Below are 18,749 nucleotides of genomic sequence, written 5' to 3'. Positions count from 1 at the left end.
CTATTGTGAATCAGAAGCAGGGGAAAATTGCTATTTGAAAAAAGCTTGTAGTGTCATGTAAAATCTACAATCGGCAGACCACAAGCTCCCTGCTTTGCTCCATTTGGTTGCATCCATTTCTAGACAAATAGACCCATGTACATCTTTGTTTTCCTTATCTGAGCTGGCATCTGGCTCAAAACTGTACAACTGGATAGCTCAGAAATTGCTCATCATTTTTGTTGAACTGGTAATGTTAGGTTCGGGTTGTTAAGGGCTATGAGCTTGTAAACAAATGGATGTAACGCACGGCTTACTCCATGCCAACAGACCCGCTCATGACTCAGAAGCAAATTTTTCTTGCCGCTCTGCAGAAATTGTGTCCTAGTAAACAACAGTTTTTAAGTTTAGCTAAAAACAGTATATTTATAATCAAAAGACCAGGGTGAACACTTTTAAAATAGATCAAAAGATGATCAGTTTGTTACTTTAAGCTTGTCTTCTTGATTTACATCACAGAAACCTATTTATTGACAGGTTTTTGTTTAACTCCTTGTTTCTGTTCTGAATTAGTAAATGAGACAGCATCGATTACTTTGGCTTTCCAGGAGAGATTGCACATAGCCTAATCTTGCCTCTACCAAAGAATAAGACAAAGGAGAATGGCAAAGCTGTGCTGATTGTGGCCATGAATGCTGACTGCTGCTGCAGACAGAAATCGCAGGAGGAAGTGGAGTTGTTCTTCACCTGCTTGTTTAAATGTGGCCCCACCGTCTGCCAGATAATCATCTGACACTCTCTCAGACACACCTGGCCTTAGGGCTTTGAATCTTTCCTGAGTCGTTGGTCCACTCACCCAGGGATTTCTATCTCCCCTCCCTTACCTTCAAGCCATTCTCCACTGCTCAGCTAATGTTAGGTTAGTTGATAAGCACGGTTGATGGGAGCAGCATCTGTGGAAATAATTTCTCCCACCCATCTGAGGGGTAAAGGAGCTGTAAATGGGACCTGCCAGTTGAGGTGCTTGTGTGCACACTAATAGGAGAACCCCTGCTCGGCTGCAAATGCTCATGATTTCAGATTCTGACACAAAAACACAGCCGGAGCTTTGCACCATGGAGGATTTCAAAAAGGATTCACTATTTTTCATCTCACGCACTATGCAAGAGTCTAAAGTAAAAACAGTAAGCACTCATACATACACACAGACATGCATAGATGTCTGAATTTTCATTGGACTGCACACTGTGCTGTGAAACATTTTAGCACTGAGTGGATGTGCTGTGACCAGAGGAATGTCCCGATTCACTCTGAAATGCTGAGATTCCTGCTGACTGCCAGTAATTAATCTGAACATCTGTTTAATTTGCTCATTTCTCTGTGTGACTTTGTAACACGTTCAGCTTAGTTAAAATCGGTGCCACAGGAGACAAGCAGAAGAACAGGCAGACTGGCGAGAGGGAGAATAAGCGGTCTAGTGAACATCTAAAAATGTCTGTAACATCTTCAGCTCCAGAATAATGAGATGGAGTCATGAACACAAGAGGGAAGGAGCTGGAGGGAGAGATGGAAAGAATAGAGACAAAAAAAAGGGGGAATGAGAGGCCCACACTTCCAATCATCTGTCAGTCCAGTATGCAGCAGATATGGATCTTGCCGCCTCTGGGTTACACTAATGTACTCCTGGGCCTAAAAGTGGCTCATCAGTGCCAACTATAGACCCACAGTTCTGTTCACATTATTGATGGAGCAGTGAATAGAATGCATAGGTGGTTTAGAGCTTAGCAAAAAAAAAATCCTGCTTCACAATTCCAGATGTTAGAGTTTAAATGGTGACAGTAAATATTAAGGTGACAGCAGATAGCAGCACGTAAGGCTTTGGGCATCACCCCTGAGACACAGATGTAGCAAAAAATATGGCTAAGACATTGTATATTTGTGCAGACTGCACAGATTTGGTACTCGATTGAGTTGAGGACTTTTCTTTTATTGAACAAACAAAGAGTTATTTAATGCAACTTTTTCAAATGAAATTAAAAAACAAGAAAATGACATGCTATTTAACTAAAAATTTGTTTTAATGAATGATTTCATTTAGAATTCTCCAATATTTCTTAAATAACATTTTTGAATTGACAAAAAAACAGCTAAGATTTCTGCACAGCACTGCGTAAAAGCACACATTAAATATTACTGTACACACTGTTGTGTGGTTGACTGTATATAATAACTAGATCGCGTGAGTGAGATAATACCTATTGAAAAAAGAAAGAATTCAATTGATTTGCCATTGTTTTACGATATGTTGGAGCCAGATGACATCAGTAAGCAGTGATTGGTCCGAAATATGTTGATCAAACGTTCATATTTAAACGATGGGGCCAGCGGGTGCCACGTGCTTTTGTTGATGCATCTGATTGGCAAGTTTAATAACTTGCAAAACAGAAAAAAATGTATGACAAAGAAAATTAGGATAAGCATAAACATGTTAAAGAAAGGAAGTAAATGGTAAATGGCGCTTTTCTACCTTCCTCGAAGGCCCAAAACACTTTACAGTCACAGTCCCGTTTACCCATTCACACACACATTCACATGCTGATGGCGGCTCCGCTGCCAAACACTGGCGCCAACCTTCCATCAAAAGCAAGGTGGGGTTTAGTGTCTTGCCCAAGGACACAAGTAGAGCAAGAATGGTTATTCTGACAAATATCGTGACTGAGTAATCGCTGTTTATTTCTCAGTAGAAGTCTATGGAACCAGCTAGTACTTCCTGTTTGGATTGCAAGTGGGGAGGGGTCACTCAGTCCAAGTCTCATTAACAGTCAATGAGTTTTGGCCTTTTACTAATAAAAAATGTCTACAGGATTAAAAACTGGGTGAAGCAGTTCAACATTAAAATTTACATTTTTTGTTTTTTGTGACTTTCAGACTTGCTGATATCAGAATTTTCATTCATGCAGTTTTATGCTTTGCTGTTATGTGCTTAAAAACTTTATATTCATTAACATAAAATGTTAGTTCCCAAACATGAAAGAACAATATCCTGGGATTCCCAAAGGCTTTTGCGGTGCTGGAGACCCAGATCAGCTGTTTAAGGAAGACTATTTCCCCTTATAGTGAAAAGTCTGAATCCCAGCTGATTCCAGAGTGTAATTTCAACTATAAAGTTTTAAAGATTTTTTAAAATTTGATGAATGGACAAAAATGGCACAAAGTTTTTAGCTTTCAGGGGAAGTGGTTGTATGCAGCAGTGTCCATAAAAGACAACAAATCGACTTAGGGAATTCACTATGTGCCTGTCGACGAGGGAAAAGGGCAGATTGCTGTGGAAATACCAAAAAGACAGTCACTTTGTTCCTCTGCTATCATTATTCTCCGATGGTGGAAACAGATGACCTTTCCTAGTCAAGAGCTTAGTGTGGTTAAAATTCAATTGAGTAGAAGAGGAGAAAAGAGGAGAACAAAAGCATAGTAACCTTTATTCTGCCATTGTTACTAACCTTGAGCAACGGCTCCCAAAGGGGATGAGCGCCTGGCAGTACGATGTGTACACCAGAGCGTACTGTGTGAATCTGTGTGTGTTTGTGTCCGCGTGCTGTCCATCAGCATTCTTCTGAAAATTACTTGTCTTTGTTCTCGCTGTTCATCAGCCTGTCCATCCTCACAACTGTCTCCTCCTTGCCTTCCCTCTTGTGAGCTGAAACTAAGCTAATTGAAATAAATGAACTATGGAGCCAACCAGAGTTGATTACATCGATTGTGTGGGCTTTCTGATTGCATGCTTGCTGAGTGAATGCTGCAGAGCTAGGTGGTAATGAAGAGTCTATTACACTGTGACTCAACATAACATGCCGTCATATACTTTATGCTAAGCTGCCGTGACAATTTGGGGGAAGAAAAAAGACAATAACTATTTCTAGTGGGTTTTTATTTGCACATGAACTCACAGTTGTTTTTGTTGTTTTTTTTTTTCATTCAGAAAAAACAGGATATTGTTTACAAAGTCCTTAATATAACTGTACAGAATGTAAACTTAGATTAACAAACACTATACACAAGAGGGGTGATTGATGAGAGGGCAGATGGGGAGACATACGCTGTGTTGCATAAATGCTATAAAACAACTATGACACATAGACCTATAGAGCAGAGATACACACAGTAAACATCTTCTTTTGTCTTAGAGGAGGTAGTTAGAGCACCAAAAAACGAAACTTGCATGAAGGGGAAAGTCAGGCGTAAAAGGGTCATTTTACAAACAGCTGGATCCATTTAGCAAATCCAGGATTTTTATGGCAGATAACATGATCTTAGTTTACCTGGGATATTTCTAAAAACTTGCTTATTGGATCTGTTTTTCTGACAAATTCTGGTTTAGAGAGATATACAAGTTTACATTTGCAAATCTTTCACACAGTAAAATCTTAAATTGGCTTAAGGCAGGGTTTTCAATTTAAAGCAATACGTCATGCTGCCAGTAACCATTGTTAACCGTCCTTTATTAGGCTATGTGAAAAGAGCACGATCAGCCAGAAGGTGTACAAAAAAGAAGAAACCAGGTAACAAGTCTCCAGCCTCTGGGGGTATTTGATGCTGCTGAAAGAGCAATATTCTCTCCCCCTCTTTCTCCCTAGTCTGGTAATCCCACTAGTAAAAGAATACACATGTAAAAACAAAAAGCAAAAAAAAGAAAAGAACAGAATAACCTTTAAATCAAATGGAAAGTAAATCACTCCAGAGTTGGAACTGTTTCAATTTGGGTTTGTAAAAACAAATTAACATAAAACAGGAAACCAAAGAAGAAATTCTGCAATAATAAAATGCTCTCAAGAGATGTAATAACTGTGTACACTTTTAATTTACCTTGATGCACCATAAACCTCTGCTTGTTGCAGTAAGTCCTAGAAAGTAAGAGCAACTGCTGAACAGAAACTAACTGCTCTGCGGCCTGAGGAAACATGGAGGACTCAAAAAGCTTTTTATCAAAGCATGTGGAGCAAAGCAGTCCAATAAAGGAAGCCACCAGATACTTTCAAGTAAGTGTTGGACTCAATAACTAGATACACCTAATGAATACCAAGCAAGTCAATTCACAGGGAAAACTGCAGTTGAAGGGTAAAAAAAGGACAATTTACCATTCTTCCACACATGAATCGCAGTGCATGTGTGGTATTAACATGCCAGACTAGTCACAGCTGCTATGCAATTGTTGTCAGGGAGAGATTCAAGCATGCAAATGAGTATGATTATGATTGACTTTGTTTCAATATTCCAAAAAGATAAGGTACAAAGTATTCAGTTCACAATCTGCAAAGTACTTCTTTACATTAAAACAGTGGTGACAGTTATTGAACACATCCACCAGTCATCATCAAGTGGCGTAGTCCTTAAAAGTCTTGACTGGAAATTATAGCTGACTTGGAACGTGGGATAATATAACAGCAACACATTGATCTATCTAACTGCAATAATTCCCTTTGGTAAAGGTGCTTTGTTCCCATTGCTTGCATATCTTCTCCCTTTTCTATTCCTCTAACTGCTAGAAATCCAAATCTATTTTTTAACAGCTCCCGAAGAGTCTTAAATAATAAACCACAAACCCACCACATACAGGAACACAACATAATAAATATTGCGGTAGAAGCGGTTAAAGTCCTGTTTCTTTCACTTAGAACTTCCTGTAAAGGTCTCCTCGTGTGCTTGTAGCTGCCTTAAAGTTAACCGTTGAAGCATACATGTCCAACCTGGAATCCAAACTTTTGGCTGTTCTTGCCAAAGTCCTCTGGAGCCACATCTATTATAGGGAGCAACTCCGCTGAGGGAGCAGCGATCTCCAAAACGGTTCTTTCCTGACTCCTGCGGAACTGGAAGGAAAATTCAACTCATCGTCAAAATCTGATTACCTTAAAAAACACACACTATTTTTTTTTTTTTTTACTGTTTTAATTTTACGTTTGCCTCAAAACGTTTGCCTCTACTGACCTGGCATCCGTCGTGTACCACTGTGATAAAGGGGCTTTTGGCCTGTGTCAGCTCCTCATCATTGCTGGCTCTCAAGCGGAGGGCATGCTGGTAGGAGCTGGAGGTGCTGTCAAACCAGCCCGCTGAGTTCTGACAGTTATAGGTGAAAGTCTGCTTGGCTGTAGCACTTAGTAGCTTCAAGAAGGTCAGCTGAACTACATGCACAGGGTTTCCATCTCTGTCACTGTAGGAAAACTGAATGATGTACAAGCAAAAGGCATTAGTGAGCAAACATGGCACAGAATGAAAAGATGTAGCTGCTTTTTATCACTAAAAAAACAACAAATTTAAAAATTTCTCAGAATTTTGGCCTGATTTTTGCTTTAGTTTAGTAATTGATTTTTAGTTGTAATAAACTAAAAAGCTTGATGGGTTTTTTGTGGGAGCAAGGTTGTATTTTTTAAGAAATAAATGGTAAAAAGTATCTTTTGAAGAATAGAAATAATTGTCACATTTTTTAGATGGAGGCAGAAAAGAAAACTAGCCGAGCCCGTTCAGAAAAAAAGATGGAGTCAATCAAAGATCCCAGATTATATAAACATTGGCCATAAAACATCCATAAAGAGTAATAGGATTATATGATTTACTCAAATGTGTGTCGACAGGACAACAAGTTTGAGTGAATAACTTTGTCAAAAAAACTGCTTAATTTCACATCTTATATAAAGTTATTATCAAACTATACTGTGAACAGATTTATGAATGAGTTCAAATGTTCTTATTCATTCAGAGAGATGCAAACACTCTTATGCCTGTATATTGTGGTGTTTCTGAAGTCTGAAAAGAAGATTGCTAGGCATTTTGAGGCTGCTAAATTTATCACAGAATGGTAAGATTTGATTCATTTGTTTTTTTCTACCTGCTTGCCTCTTCTGTATTGGCTGTACCAGCTCCCAGGTTTCTCTTTATTCCATGATGCTAGTTTCACCTAGATGTACAGATGAGAAACGGATGATTCAAATGAACTAACAGTCCAGTTAAGGCTGACAGCAAGGGATTGGAAGCTCACCGTTTCAGTCCTTTTGTCAGGATAAAGACAGGTCTCTCCCCCTGCTGTGAAGTTACAAAAAACCCTGAGGGAGTCTTTGTGACAGCCCTGGTTAGGATCTATCCAGTAGTCTCCTAAAATGCCAATTGTTCATATTACAATCAAGAAACAAAAAGGGAAAACAGAAAAAATGGAAAGCACTAAAAGGAGCACAAGCAATGTATCTGCTTTAGTAACTTTCTAACCATCTTTGAAATTAGGCTGGACCATCAGAAGCTCTTTGCATGTCCGGGCAGGACTCTCAAAGGTTCCAATAGGCCTTCTCATCAACTCCACTTCATTCTTCATAGAAGACAAGGTGGCAAAGACTTCCTCCATTCCTTCAGCGTCTTCCAGAGGCTGTTCTCTCTGCAGTGGCCCTTCTTTGTGCAAATCCACATTGTTTTCTTTGGCTGATGCTGCTCTTCTTGCCTGCCTTCGTCTCTTTCGCCTACCCTCCCTAAACGGAAGTGGCTCAATCATAGTTGCAGGAAGCCCCTGGGGGTCGCACAGACAAAAAGCAGTCAAAGAGATTGGAAGACAAAAGTGGCTCTGATAAAACCACTTAATGGATCATGACAGGTACTCACTGGAGGTCCAGGGGGTCCAGCAGGGCCTGGATCTCCTATGGAACCTATGACACCCTGAAGAACCGAACAAACAGTTGTGGACATTTAATCCTACCGGAGCTGGATTCAAACTAAACTGACTTTATCCTGACAAATGCGTAATAGCCTTTCTGCTTACAGGATTATCCAATTTTGCCTCTATTTTCATGGCACTGGCTTTCAATTATGTTTTTATAGCATAAAACCTACTAAGACCAAATCCTATTAGATCACATAAGGACAAACAGAAAATTTACACTCAAGCTAAGCTCGGTTGTGGTTGTACCAGACGCCTTTATCTTCAAAAACATGTTAAAAAAAACATTTGTATTATGATTAAAAGGTAAACATAAAAAAGCTAACAGGCATACTTTCTCATTTGTCCTCAACATATGTTTTGAGCATGCTGCTTTCCAAAAAATAAAGGTATGAACAAAGGAATGGCCATGCATAAAGAAGACAGATTACTCACTGGCTCTCCTTTTGATCCTTTCTCTCCAGCTGCACCCTGAGAGGGGCATGAATATTATACAGGCATTAGAACACAATCAACAGTATTACTGCCATCAACTGTTAGAAAATGATCTAATTACACAAGTAAAAACAGAAAAACTGCTAAGAAATGGTGTGAGTCTTCATCATGCAGGACATTACTGTTTGCAATGTATTTTCTTTTAGATTAAACAGCCTCTTAAGTTGTGCTTTGTTTCTATGAGTAGAAGACTGAACAAAGGGAGGGGCAAAATGGGCAAATGTAGCATGGTGTTATTACTAGACTACTTACAGAGAATCCAGGTAGTCCTGGTGGGCCAGTAGGACCATGTGATCCAGCCATACCCTAAGTATGATCACAGTCACAGCAGGATGATAAACCTAAAGATTTCATTGAAAAAGCGCAGGGTCATACAGACTCCACATATATACCTCATCTCCTTTAGGTCCTTGTAAGCCCTGGATTCCTGGAAGGCCTCTGTCTCCTTTTTCACCAGGTTCACCTGGGGGCCCAATTAGGCCAATCAATCCTCCATGGCCCTGCATATGGAGGATTCAGGCTAACCTTGATTCTTACTGTGGATTGGTGTTAAAGCTCTCAAAACACTCACTTTGTCTCCTACACGTCCAGGATCTCCTTTAAATCCTGGAAGTCCCGGTGGTCCCTGTTGATGGTGTCATTTGTTAGTCACACAGTACTTTGTTTGATTTAGTCACTGTATTGACCTTTTCTTAGAGTAAAAAAGCTTTAAACTGTCAAATTGTTACTCAATTCCAAGAATGGTCTTACTATTGGTCCAGGTGGTCCAATTTGTCCTGGTGGGCCATTCAACCCATGTTCACCCTAAAATATAACCGTATGAGCATGATATCAGGACAATGTGAACATTTACTTTGGTGAAAAGTTCAAATGTTTTGCCATTCCGGCTTTTTCATTCTAACCGCAGGACCAGGGATGCCTCTGAGTCCTTCTGGACCAGGTCTCCCTGGCTGACCTTGGGGTCCTACTGGTCCCGGTTTTCCCATTGGACCCAGATTTCCTGTTGCACCCTTCAGAGTGGAGGATCAGCGATATAGTTTTAGACATTTGGAATAAAACAGATCAACGACTTAATTGTCTTTTAGATCAGAATTTTATTTTTATTACTTTGGCTCCTTTCATGCCCTGCTTCCCCTCTTTTCCTGCAGCTCCAACATGACCCTATTTAAAATGAAATAAGCTATTAGCAACACAAAACACGGTTACAAACACATACAAATATTAATTTAGACATTTGTATCATTTATAAATGAATCTTACTCTCCGACCAGGAGGTCCAGGTGGACCAGGTTCACCTGAAGCTCCTGTGGGTCCCTATAAACACACAAACAAACAACGGTATTTGTCCTTTTCCAGACAACAGGTGTTGGATTGCTGCCATTCTGACTGTCAGATTTTGTGTGTCCAGTGGAATTGTCAATATACAGTATGCAGGGACAAAAAGTTACTACAATTTGTGAATGTCCTGCTCACCGCTTTGCCTGGTTCTCCATTGTCTCCTTTTGGACCAGGTGCACCATCAGCTCCCTAAATAAAGAAAAAGAGAAAACAACGTAAGGCAAAATATTGTTTGAAAAAATTATTTATTTTTAGTAGAGGCCTCACATTTACACCTGGTTCTCCAGGTGGACCCAAATCTCCAGGAAATCCAATAGGCCCCTAGGAAAAAAACGGGGAGAAGAAGATTCAAAACATAAAATAACACAACTTAAATTAAAAAAGAGAACAAGAAAATATAATTGCTCTGCTCACAAGGTTGCCTTTGGGACCATCTTCCCCTGGTACTCCTCTGGGTCCAGGAGGCCCAGCGGCACCGGGGGCCCCAGCATCCCCTTTCTCGCCCACATTGCCTTTGGCACCCTGGAACATTAACAGATAAAGCTGTTGAAAGTGGAAAAGTGTAAAACTAGAAAGATATAGGCTTCCTATCTGCACCCTGTTATGGGCAGCCTGCTGCTTTTTTATTCACAAACTTAATTGTCACCAGAAGTTTCCACTCTGGGGATTGTCAATATATATGATTAATTCTGATCTCAGTAATTAAAAATCAGTTTAGTTCAGCTCAATTGTGATCACTGTTATTATTGCACCTTTTGTCTTGTAGTGCTTTTTTCTGAGGCTAAACACAACTGGTAGTCTAAATAAAACAGGTCATGTGAGGTTTTCATCTAAAACATGCATACATAAATTCATGAGTGAGCTTTTTTGTTGAAGTATGCAGTTACCCAAGCAAGAGACATAAAGCCAATGTGACTCACAGGAATCCCAGGCTCTCCGACTGGCCCAGGGTCTCCTGCTTCTCCGTCTTCGCCCTGATTCGAAGGAAATATTTTGTTTGAGAGAACACGGCACATGCAAACACTGCTTCAGTCTACATACATCCCCACAGCATGTGCACAGAAACATGTCATGCAGCCGGAGTGCGCTAACCTTCTCTCCAACAAGTCCAGGTTGACCAACTCCTCCCGGCAATCCAGATTGGCCCTGTCATGGCAGGGAAAAGAAAAACTCAAACTGAAACAAGGACAAGTTGAAATATTTACTTGAAAATCTGAATATGAGATTCCACAGAATTATGCATTTTTCTCTGTTTGTCAGCAGCTTTGCTCATAGGAGGCTGAAACTGAAAGACTGAGTGTGTGTTTATGAGAGCCTGACTGAACATTGGCTAATGGGTGTTCAGTTTTCCCCTCTCCATATTTCACACATGCATGCATGCACACTAGTGTTTTATGTCCTGTATCTTAAAATTAATCTAATCAAGTAAAGTAGTAATACGTGAGAGCTAAAAAAGCAAGGACTTGTTGCTGCTAAACCTCTAAAGAGTTACCTCACATAATATATTCATTTTTTCAGGATTCCAATCGAAATCCATTAATAGATTCTGCCATTTCCACACAGCTCTATTTCCATGCTTGCTCTTTGAAGCGATAGAGTGGTTCTCTGTGTTCTGCAGCTCCCTGTTGAATAATTGGCCAACATGAGAGGCTGCAGAGTGACGGGCATTACCGGCGGTAAATATAACTACCTCTCATGGATAATAGTATCAATACTTCAACTATTTTTCTTTGTCGCAAATATAACTCTCACACATGAAAAAATATTCAAAAACAGTTTAATAACTCCAGGTTTGAGAAGATCTAAGGTGAAACTAAAGCATAAAAATGAGACACATTTTGTGCGAGGTATAGGAGAAATGCTAAAAAAAATCAAGTGTTTGAGACAATAAATTCTAATGTTATTGTATGGAAGGATTAGAAAACTCCACCTCTAACACAATCCACATTGACAACTGTCTAAAATAATTTTTAAAAGAAAATACAACTACAATTAAACTACAGGCTAATATGCATACATGGTTTATCTTATTTAAACAATTTAAAAACAGAATCAAAGATGTTAGGTACTGAAACTGTGTAAAATAACACATAATTGTTCTTTGGGAAGGGCTAATCTGAATATATGGTAATGCTGGCAGTGCTGATTTTGCATTACCAAAGGAAATGAAGCATGTAGGTGCATTTATAAAACCACTTAATAAGATACAAATTGCTGTCTGTAATGCTTAGCTGAAATGTTTTTTTTTTCTGTTTTAATATTTTGAATAAAACATTACATTTCTGTTTGTGTTCTAAAAATTAGTATGACTACCCTTATTTGTATAAACAATGCTAAAGTAATGCCTGAATTTATTTCTCTTGGTCCCAATGGTGAATAAATATATTGCATGTGCTATATAAGCAAATTTTAAAATTAGGAATATATATAAAGATATGACTAAAACATTTGTTTACCTCTCCACCAATGGGTCCCTGGGGGCCTCGTGGACCGTGCAGTCCTGGAGGTCCCTGAAAAAAAAGAAAGGATTTTTTTTTCTTAAACAGTCTCTAAAATGAACTGCAAGTGCTTTTTGGTAAAGTAAGAGTTAGATGTTAGCCATGCAGAACTGCCGTTGCAATGGCCCAGTGTCTAAGAACATTATCACACTGACATGATGAAGATGTCCAGACAGGTCATTATCCTCAATATGATACAGGCTGTGACTCTCTCGTTTTAGCCTCCCACCACTTTTCTCTTATTCTCTCTTATTAAAAAGAAACCTCTAGCCTGTGATGTGCAAACCCAGGGATAACTTGTGATTTGACTCGTCAATGAAGCCCAAGATAACGCCAAGCAATTAATCCCAACAGTGCTTAGCTTCAATTTTTTTTGTGTAGATGTTAAGTTGTTCTCTGAATAATTCAGAAGTCTTCGAGGAAGTTTTGTGTTGAGAAAATGACACTGAAAAAGAGAAACAGCTACCTGCCCAGGGAAATACTATATGGGACTGGAAGACACGCGCATCCTTCAGGCAGGAGATACTCAAGCGTTAAAGAGGGAAAACTCTGTGATCTGCAACACTGTCACATGAATCAAACTTTCCCACTGAGTTCTTAGCATCTCTCCTCTCTCTCCTACTTGTTTTGATTCCATTTTTAATGCATTCCCTCCCTAATCTGACTGTGGAGAAGGGGAGCTTTGGAGAATCTTGTTGAGCGTTTGTTCATGGCTGACAGCGTTGTGCGATGACTGTCACAAAGGAGGATGCTCATTAGACAGCCAAGGCTGAGGCTAATCTGATTAGCAGCTGTCACACCATCTTCCTGCTCACAATGAGTGCCCCGCCTCTTCCTTCCACTCCATTGCTCCAGTGTCTCATTTCTGTCACAGCTTTTCTTTTTATCCTTTTCTTTCCTCTTGCATACACAACTGCCATATTCATTTTTTGAATCATCTGTTCTTCAGCTTAAATCCATATAAATTCCTAGTATTAATTACATATCCATCACACATAAAAACATGGGAAAATTATTAAAGCATTAAGACTTAAATAGTTCACCTTACTCACCTTTTTTTTTGCATCAGTGATATTCATAGATATAATCCACCCTTGGTACGACGCTTAGAACTAACTAGACCTTCAAAAGTCATTACAAGTGTATATCAGTCTCATTATGATGTGGCTCTTATAGGTCTATTTACCAAATCATTTCAGTTTGTTAGTGTCCACTTTTTTATGAAGCAGAGCCAAAGTCAGTGTTACCTAATCTTGCATGTGGATTCCTTTTTATTGCATGCTAAGTCAAATGCTTTTGTAATGCAAGTTTTGGGGAAGATACAGAAATAGCTTTAGGCTCAGTGTTAACATATTTGCATAAATATGTATTTTGGTAACACTATTACTGTTAGTTCATGTTTAATAAAGCATTAACTAATCAATAATAGCAGTTTTATTATTACTTTGCATTAATAAGTGTATTATTTAATTCATTAGTGAGCCGTTAACTAATGTTTATTATACAGGTGTCAAATTATTGCATTAATTGCAATTAGCCATTTTACAGGTTTTTTTTTTAATCACGTAAATATAATTTCTAACCTATAAATATTGTTGTGTTCTCAAATATAAAACAAGGATTCAACTGTTAACTTGCATGAACATTTTATTTGGACTGTGATAATCTTATATTGCTCTTGTTGTCCCTGTCATAGACATGGTCCTTGTACGTAGCTGCTGAGATGTCATAAATGTGTGACTTTGTAGTTTTTACCGAATTAACTAAAAACAAAGCCTTAAAACCACAAATTTTTTCTATTATGTAGGATAAACCCAGACAAGGTGTCCGTTGTCATAAATTAACGCAGAGGGCTGATCACATGGGATTATAAACTGTGGAATAGAATATGTCAGGCATTAATAAGAGGTCAGTGGTAAATGTTTTTGGATTGCTCAGAAAAGTGTTCCTACTTTTCCTACTAAATTAGAGCACTCTTGATCTGATGGTTTTTTCTTGTTTTGTTTTTCTAACTGTTCGAGCTTGAAAATAATCCCCCTTCCTGCTGTAAAAGTAAAGGTTGGAAGTCTGTTTTAATAGGAAAAACTTCATAAAAGGGCACTTTTAGTTGTATTTTGAACCCCTCGTGCGTCGATGTCATGAATTTAAATGAAAATACCCAAAATGTGGTTCTGCACCGCAATTATTAGGTTAGATAAAACATTAATTAAATTAATAATTACAGGTCATGTTTAATGAATCGCTCAAACAAATGAATTGCATAACAGCACTAGTTTACTATTCAACCTTTCCTGAAACTGTTCAAAGCATTAATAAGTGTTTTTCTATGCAGTTCCTTTGCATTATGTCATATCAACAACATGTTATTTAATGTAGATGTAAAGCCTTAATAATGTCTGAAGTAATCATTTACTATGGTCGTTTGCTCGGAGTTAGAAAGCTAAAGGTAAGTTATGTTTTACTTAATGTTTTTAGCTTGACTTAACCCTTCAAAAATGCTGTAAAATCTCATGAGAATTTCCTAAGCATTAATTAACCGTAGTGTAAAGTTTGAAAAATTATCACTTAGGACACACTGAATTCATGTCTGACACCTCTGTTAATCTTTATGCAATGTTTTTCTTTTGGGGGGGGCAAAGATTTATTCCTCTCAAAATGGAATGTGAGATGGAACCCTCGTCCATATTTTGCAAATGCTGCTTGTGCCGGTAACACTGAAGATGAAGTGGTTAACATGCAGGGCTAATGAATATTTCCAAGAAGCTGTACTGCAGTCAGTGTTGTTTGTATTTCTTGAAGGTGTTCTCAGAGAAAAAGCTGCTTTTTTGAATAAGCGTGTGACAACACAAAGCCTAAATGTTTAAAATATATTTACAAATTAGAACAATTTTTGCCACCTTGAGGGGAACAAACTAACGCTGAATGAGTCAATGTCAATGATTATCAGCAGAGGAAAAGAGTTGGCTCACAGGTTTGACACAAAGCAGCATAAAAGGCACAGCTGTTGCTAATTAGGTAAATAGTTGGTCGACTGATCAAAGTTTAATAGGCTGGCATGCATTGACTACAGCATAGAGTTTACAGAGCATATCTGACTTAGAATTCAGTTTCTTGACTAACAGCAGTGCTAGTTTAAATTTACAAGTCCACCACAAAGCCAATGCATATGTAGAAGAACTTACAAGATATAAATACTGCAGAAGATGAGAGGTGCCTAATACTCACGGTACTGCAAGTACACATTCTTTTTGTTTTTAATTATGCAGACTAATTTATGTTTACAGCTTCTTTTCTTTAACCACCTATCGCCAAGAAAACGCCCACAGCTCAGATAAAATACACAACAGCAGGCTAATTTATAGTCGGCTCTACTCATGCATTCATGGGGCAGTAAACAGTTTATTACAAACCCATTTGAATTTAAGTACTTTGATTTTTTGCACTTTCACTTTTCAATTTTTCACATTTTAATATAACTCTGATAGATCCTATTTCTAAAACTGTTAAGGGCAATAGTCTTAACTAAAATACCCATAATCTATAGAATAGATTATGGGTGGAGATTAGCAAGCAGTGCTTACCATTGAGCCAACATGTCCACTTTCTCCTTTCTCCCCTGGTGGTCCTGGCATTCCCTGCAAAAAAAAAGACAGTGATGAGGCGACAAAATCATAGTATATGAAATATGATTATATGTTTTATAAAGTCCCGAAATCTTTTGTCTTACAGACTTCATTCTTTACCATAGGGACCAAAAAGCCACAATTACTTGAACTAATTGATAAATATAAGATAATGTAAAGCTATTCATTGAGGAACTTGGTGATATACACCTGCAGTCCTGAGGGACCGGATGCCCCCTTAAAGCCCCGTGGTCCTTCATCTCCCTTTGGTCCATTCAGACCCTGTTGCCCTCGAGGACCTGGCTCTCCATCTGCACCCTGAAACATTTGCATACAATCAACGCTGCGAAAAACATAACAGTGGTCACAAGATGATGTGTATAAAATATCATTTTTCATTCATTGTTCTTACGGATGGGCCCGGTGGACCCACAGGTCCTTGAATGCCAGCAGGTCCAGAAGGCCCCTAAAAAACAAGGTCCTTGTTTAAATACACTGACCTTAGGAGGCACAATTTCAACACTTTACCTGTTTGGGAATTAACTCGTTTTAACCAATTATTATCTGATGCAAGATGAGGAGTTTATGTTGCAACTGTTCACAAATGTGTTTACTAACAGCTTCTCCTTTGTCTCCTTTGCTACCCTTTTGGCCAGGTCCTCCTGTCTCTCCCTGCACAGACGAATGAGAAAAATTATGATCAAAAATTATGAGTGAATGTCTTACAGCTGAGCTGCATCCTACACCTACTATCCAATGTGACTACCTTGTCTCCATCCTCGCCAGGAGGCCCTTGAGGCCCTGCAATCCCTGGCAGTCCTGCAGGTCCTGGCTCCCCATCACGTCCAGCCAGCCCTGTTGTTCCTTTCTCTCCCTGAAGAGCACATGCAAAAACAGTACAGATCTTCCAAATGCGTCCGTGCCAATTGCTGTTGTCTTCATATAACAGCTTGACACATTGATTAATGCTACAACTATTTAACTTGCCTTGAAGCAAGCACGATCTTTTTAGAGTTATCTTCTTTAGCTCTTCTTTGATCTCTTTTACATGGCAAACTTGGAGTGACTTTTTTTTTTTTAAAGAATTGCTTCTTGTGAAATAAAATTAGAAAATTTCCAGATCTTACTGGCTCGCCTTTCTCTCCCATCGGCCCAGCAGGACCCACGCTGCCAGGCCGTCCTGGCTGGCCAATAGCGCCAGCAGGACCAGCAGGGCCTCTTTCTCCTGTGGCCCCCTGGAAATAAAAGGCATGAATCACTCCGTTATTTAATGTACTGGTCATGATCATGAATCACTATGGAAACAGGCTGGTGCCTTGTGTGTTGTAGCATTCTATGTACCATTGTGACAGCGTAGGGTACATGGTTAGTTTCATATAATAAACTTACAGCAGCTCCTGCAACACCAGGCAGACCCTCCCCTCCCTTCAGACCTGCAGGACCCTGGAGAGACAAACCATGGGAGTTAAATTTTTTATAAAAGCTTTGGAGATGTGAACTTTAACCAAGATATTTCAAGTAAGTTTCTTACTTGAAGAAAGAGAAAGTCAGAATGTCAGATATCTAAAAGTATGCGTTACCACTGCTCCAGGGGTCCCTCTGGTCCCTCTGAAGCCTTTGAGTCCCGGAGGGCCACTTTTTCCTGAGGCTCCTAGGGGTCCTGGATCCCCCTTGAACCCACACATTACACAAACATATTTTTAAGATAAAAGGTTTTGTAGCTGAAAACCTAACAGAAGACCCTTAAGTAGTCATAAAACACAACAACTAGTTTCTGGCACTTAGTTATTGTGTTTTATGAGCAACAACAGACGCACCAGAAAGAAGTTTCCTTCTTTCCTTCTTCTTTATTTAGAGATTGTAATGTGATTTTGCTACAGTTTAAGACATTCAGCCATGACTGAGAGGGAGTGATAACTTGGTTCCAACAATACAAAGAAACAATACTCACCTTGGCACCCTCCTTTCCAGCAGTTCCTGGTAAACCTTGCTCACCTGGTGGTCCTGGTGAACCTGGATGCCCTCTGTCTCCAGTTGGCCCTATCTCACCAGATTTTCCCTGTGGACAGCAATGATTCTCAACACACAAACACAATATATAACAGCAACAGACAGTCTGTAAAATGGCTTAGAGCTATATGGATGAGATGTCAAAATGTAAGCCAGTTCCAAATAGGATTTTAGTTCCAAAAATCTAGCTGTGTGATGTCTGAAAACTGTCTTGAATTGATAACTTCTAGTAGCTCCATCTCTTTTTTGAAGGCTGAAAAAAGGAAATGTTCCACTAAAAATAAAAAACAAATGTCTAAGGTGATCATCTTACTTGTGGTCCAACAACTCCTGGGGGGCCTGGTGGTCCGTTTTTGCCTTGAAAGCCCTGAAGAAAAAAACAAGTGTGTCTAGTGGCCCTAAGCAAAGAAATACATCATAGGCAGAACACACAGATGCTTGTATAATTGCAGTTTCTTTAGCTATATTAAGGACAAATAGCTCATAAACCCTGCATTTGAAATATCTTTGTGTTACATAAAAAGATCTTTTAAATTTGACTCACCGGTTCTCCTCTTTGACCTGGATGGCCCGGCAATCCATCTTTTCCTGGGGGTCCCTGAAAAAAAACTTTTTTAAGCAACACTGCAAATAAACTGAACAACGAGGAAATAGCAATAGCAAATCAGTGAAAATATACTTGACCCACTCACATTTGGCCCTTTGGGTCCTGTTTCACCATTTCTTCCCTGTGGTCCTTGAGGACCCTAGGAAATAAAACATAGCTGGTCTAAATAACAACTTATTACTACAAAATACTCTTTAGCTTTTCCATTTATGATATAATTCACTCACTGTAAGCACTGAAAATTAAGCAAAAGTATACCTGTTCTCCAGGAGATCCTGGAGGACCATCTTGGCCAGCTGATCCCTGTCAAGAGTTCAAAGAAGAACACAAATGAAAAACAGTTAAAACCACATAGTTAATGGTAAATCATGTATACTTGTATAGTGCTTTAATGCCTTTCACGAAGGCCCAAAGCGTTTCATAGTCACATTCACCCATTCACACACTCACATTCACACACTGATGGCAGCGGCTCTGCTGCCGAATGCCGCACCACAGAAGCAAAG

The 18,749-nt window shown here is 39.1% G+C and overlaps 1 protein-coding gene across 5 annotated transcripts in view; it reads right to left on the bottom strand.

Annotated features, from left to right (window-relative positions):
• Positions 1-3,890: 3,890 nt before the first annotated feature.
• Positions 3,891-18,749, bottom strand: part of col5a3a (collagen, type V, alpha 3a) — a 42,768-nt gene continuing 27,909 nt past the window's right edge. For all 5 annotated transcript variants that reach the window (XM_078951678.1, XM_011478058.4, XM_011478059.4 and 2 more), the window contains 33 exons: positions 18,502-18,546; positions 18,329-18,382; positions 18,181-18,234; positions 17,950-18,003; positions 17,578-17,685; positions 17,207-17,296; positions 17,016-17,069; positions 16,754-16,861; positions 16,393-16,500; positions 16,245-16,298; positions 16,039-16,092; positions 15,837-15,944; positions 15,585-15,638; positions 11,962-12,015; positions 10,598-10,651; positions 10,426-10,479; positions 9,920-10,027; positions 9,773-9,826; positions 9,641-9,694; positions 9,428-9,481; positions 9,275-9,328; positions 9,070-9,177; positions 8,918-8,971; positions 8,739-8,792; positions 8,560-8,667; positions 8,420-8,473; positions 8,108-8,143; positions 7,618-7,671; positions 7,234-7,525; positions 7,010-7,122; positions 6,860-6,928; positions 5,962-6,195; positions 3,891-5,843 (listed from right to left, as the gene is read on the bottom strand). In XM_078951678.1, the coding sequence (XP_078807804.1) occupies positions 5,697-5,843; positions 5,962-6,195; positions 6,860-6,928; positions 7,010-7,122; positions 7,234-7,525; positions 7,618-7,671; positions 8,108-8,143; positions 8,420-8,473; positions 8,560-8,667; positions 8,739-8,792; positions 8,918-8,971; positions 9,070-9,177; positions 9,275-9,328; positions 9,428-9,481; positions 9,641-9,694; positions 9,773-9,826; positions 9,920-10,027; positions 10,426-10,479; positions 10,598-10,651; positions 11,962-12,015; positions 15,585-15,638; positions 15,837-15,944; positions 16,039-16,092; positions 16,245-16,298; positions 16,393-16,500; positions 16,754-16,861; positions 17,016-17,069; positions 17,207-17,296; positions 17,578-17,685; positions 17,950-18,003; positions 18,181-18,234; positions 18,329-18,382; positions 18,502-18,546 (2,754 nt within the window). In that variant the 3' untranslated portion in view covers positions 3,891-5,696. The remainder of the gene's footprint in view (positions 5,844-5,961; positions 6,196-6,859; positions 6,929-7,009; positions 7,123-7,233; positions 7,526-7,617; positions 7,672-8,107; positions 8,144-8,419; positions 8,474-8,559; positions 8,668-8,738; positions 8,793-8,917; positions 8,972-9,069; positions 9,178-9,274; positions 9,329-9,427; positions 9,482-9,640; positions 9,695-9,772; positions 9,827-9,919; positions 10,028-10,425; positions 10,480-10,597; positions 10,652-11,961; positions 12,016-15,584; positions 15,639-15,836; positions 15,945-16,038; positions 16,093-16,244; positions 16,299-16,392; positions 16,501-16,753; positions 16,862-17,015; positions 17,070-17,206; positions 17,297-17,577; positions 17,686-17,949; positions 18,004-18,180; positions 18,235-18,328; positions 18,383-18,501; positions 18,547-18,749) is intronic.

Source organism: Oryzias latipes, chromosome 8 (genome assembly GCF_053564925.1).
Source record: "Oryzias latipes strain Hd-rR chromosome 8, Olatipes_Hd-rR_3.1".
Lineage (NCBI taxonomy): Eukaryota > Metazoa > Chordata > Actinopteri > Beloniformes > Adrianichthyidae > Oryzias > Oryzias latipes.
Note: the sequence above shows the minus strand (reverse complement) of the source record. Positions and strands in the feature narration are given on the sequence as shown.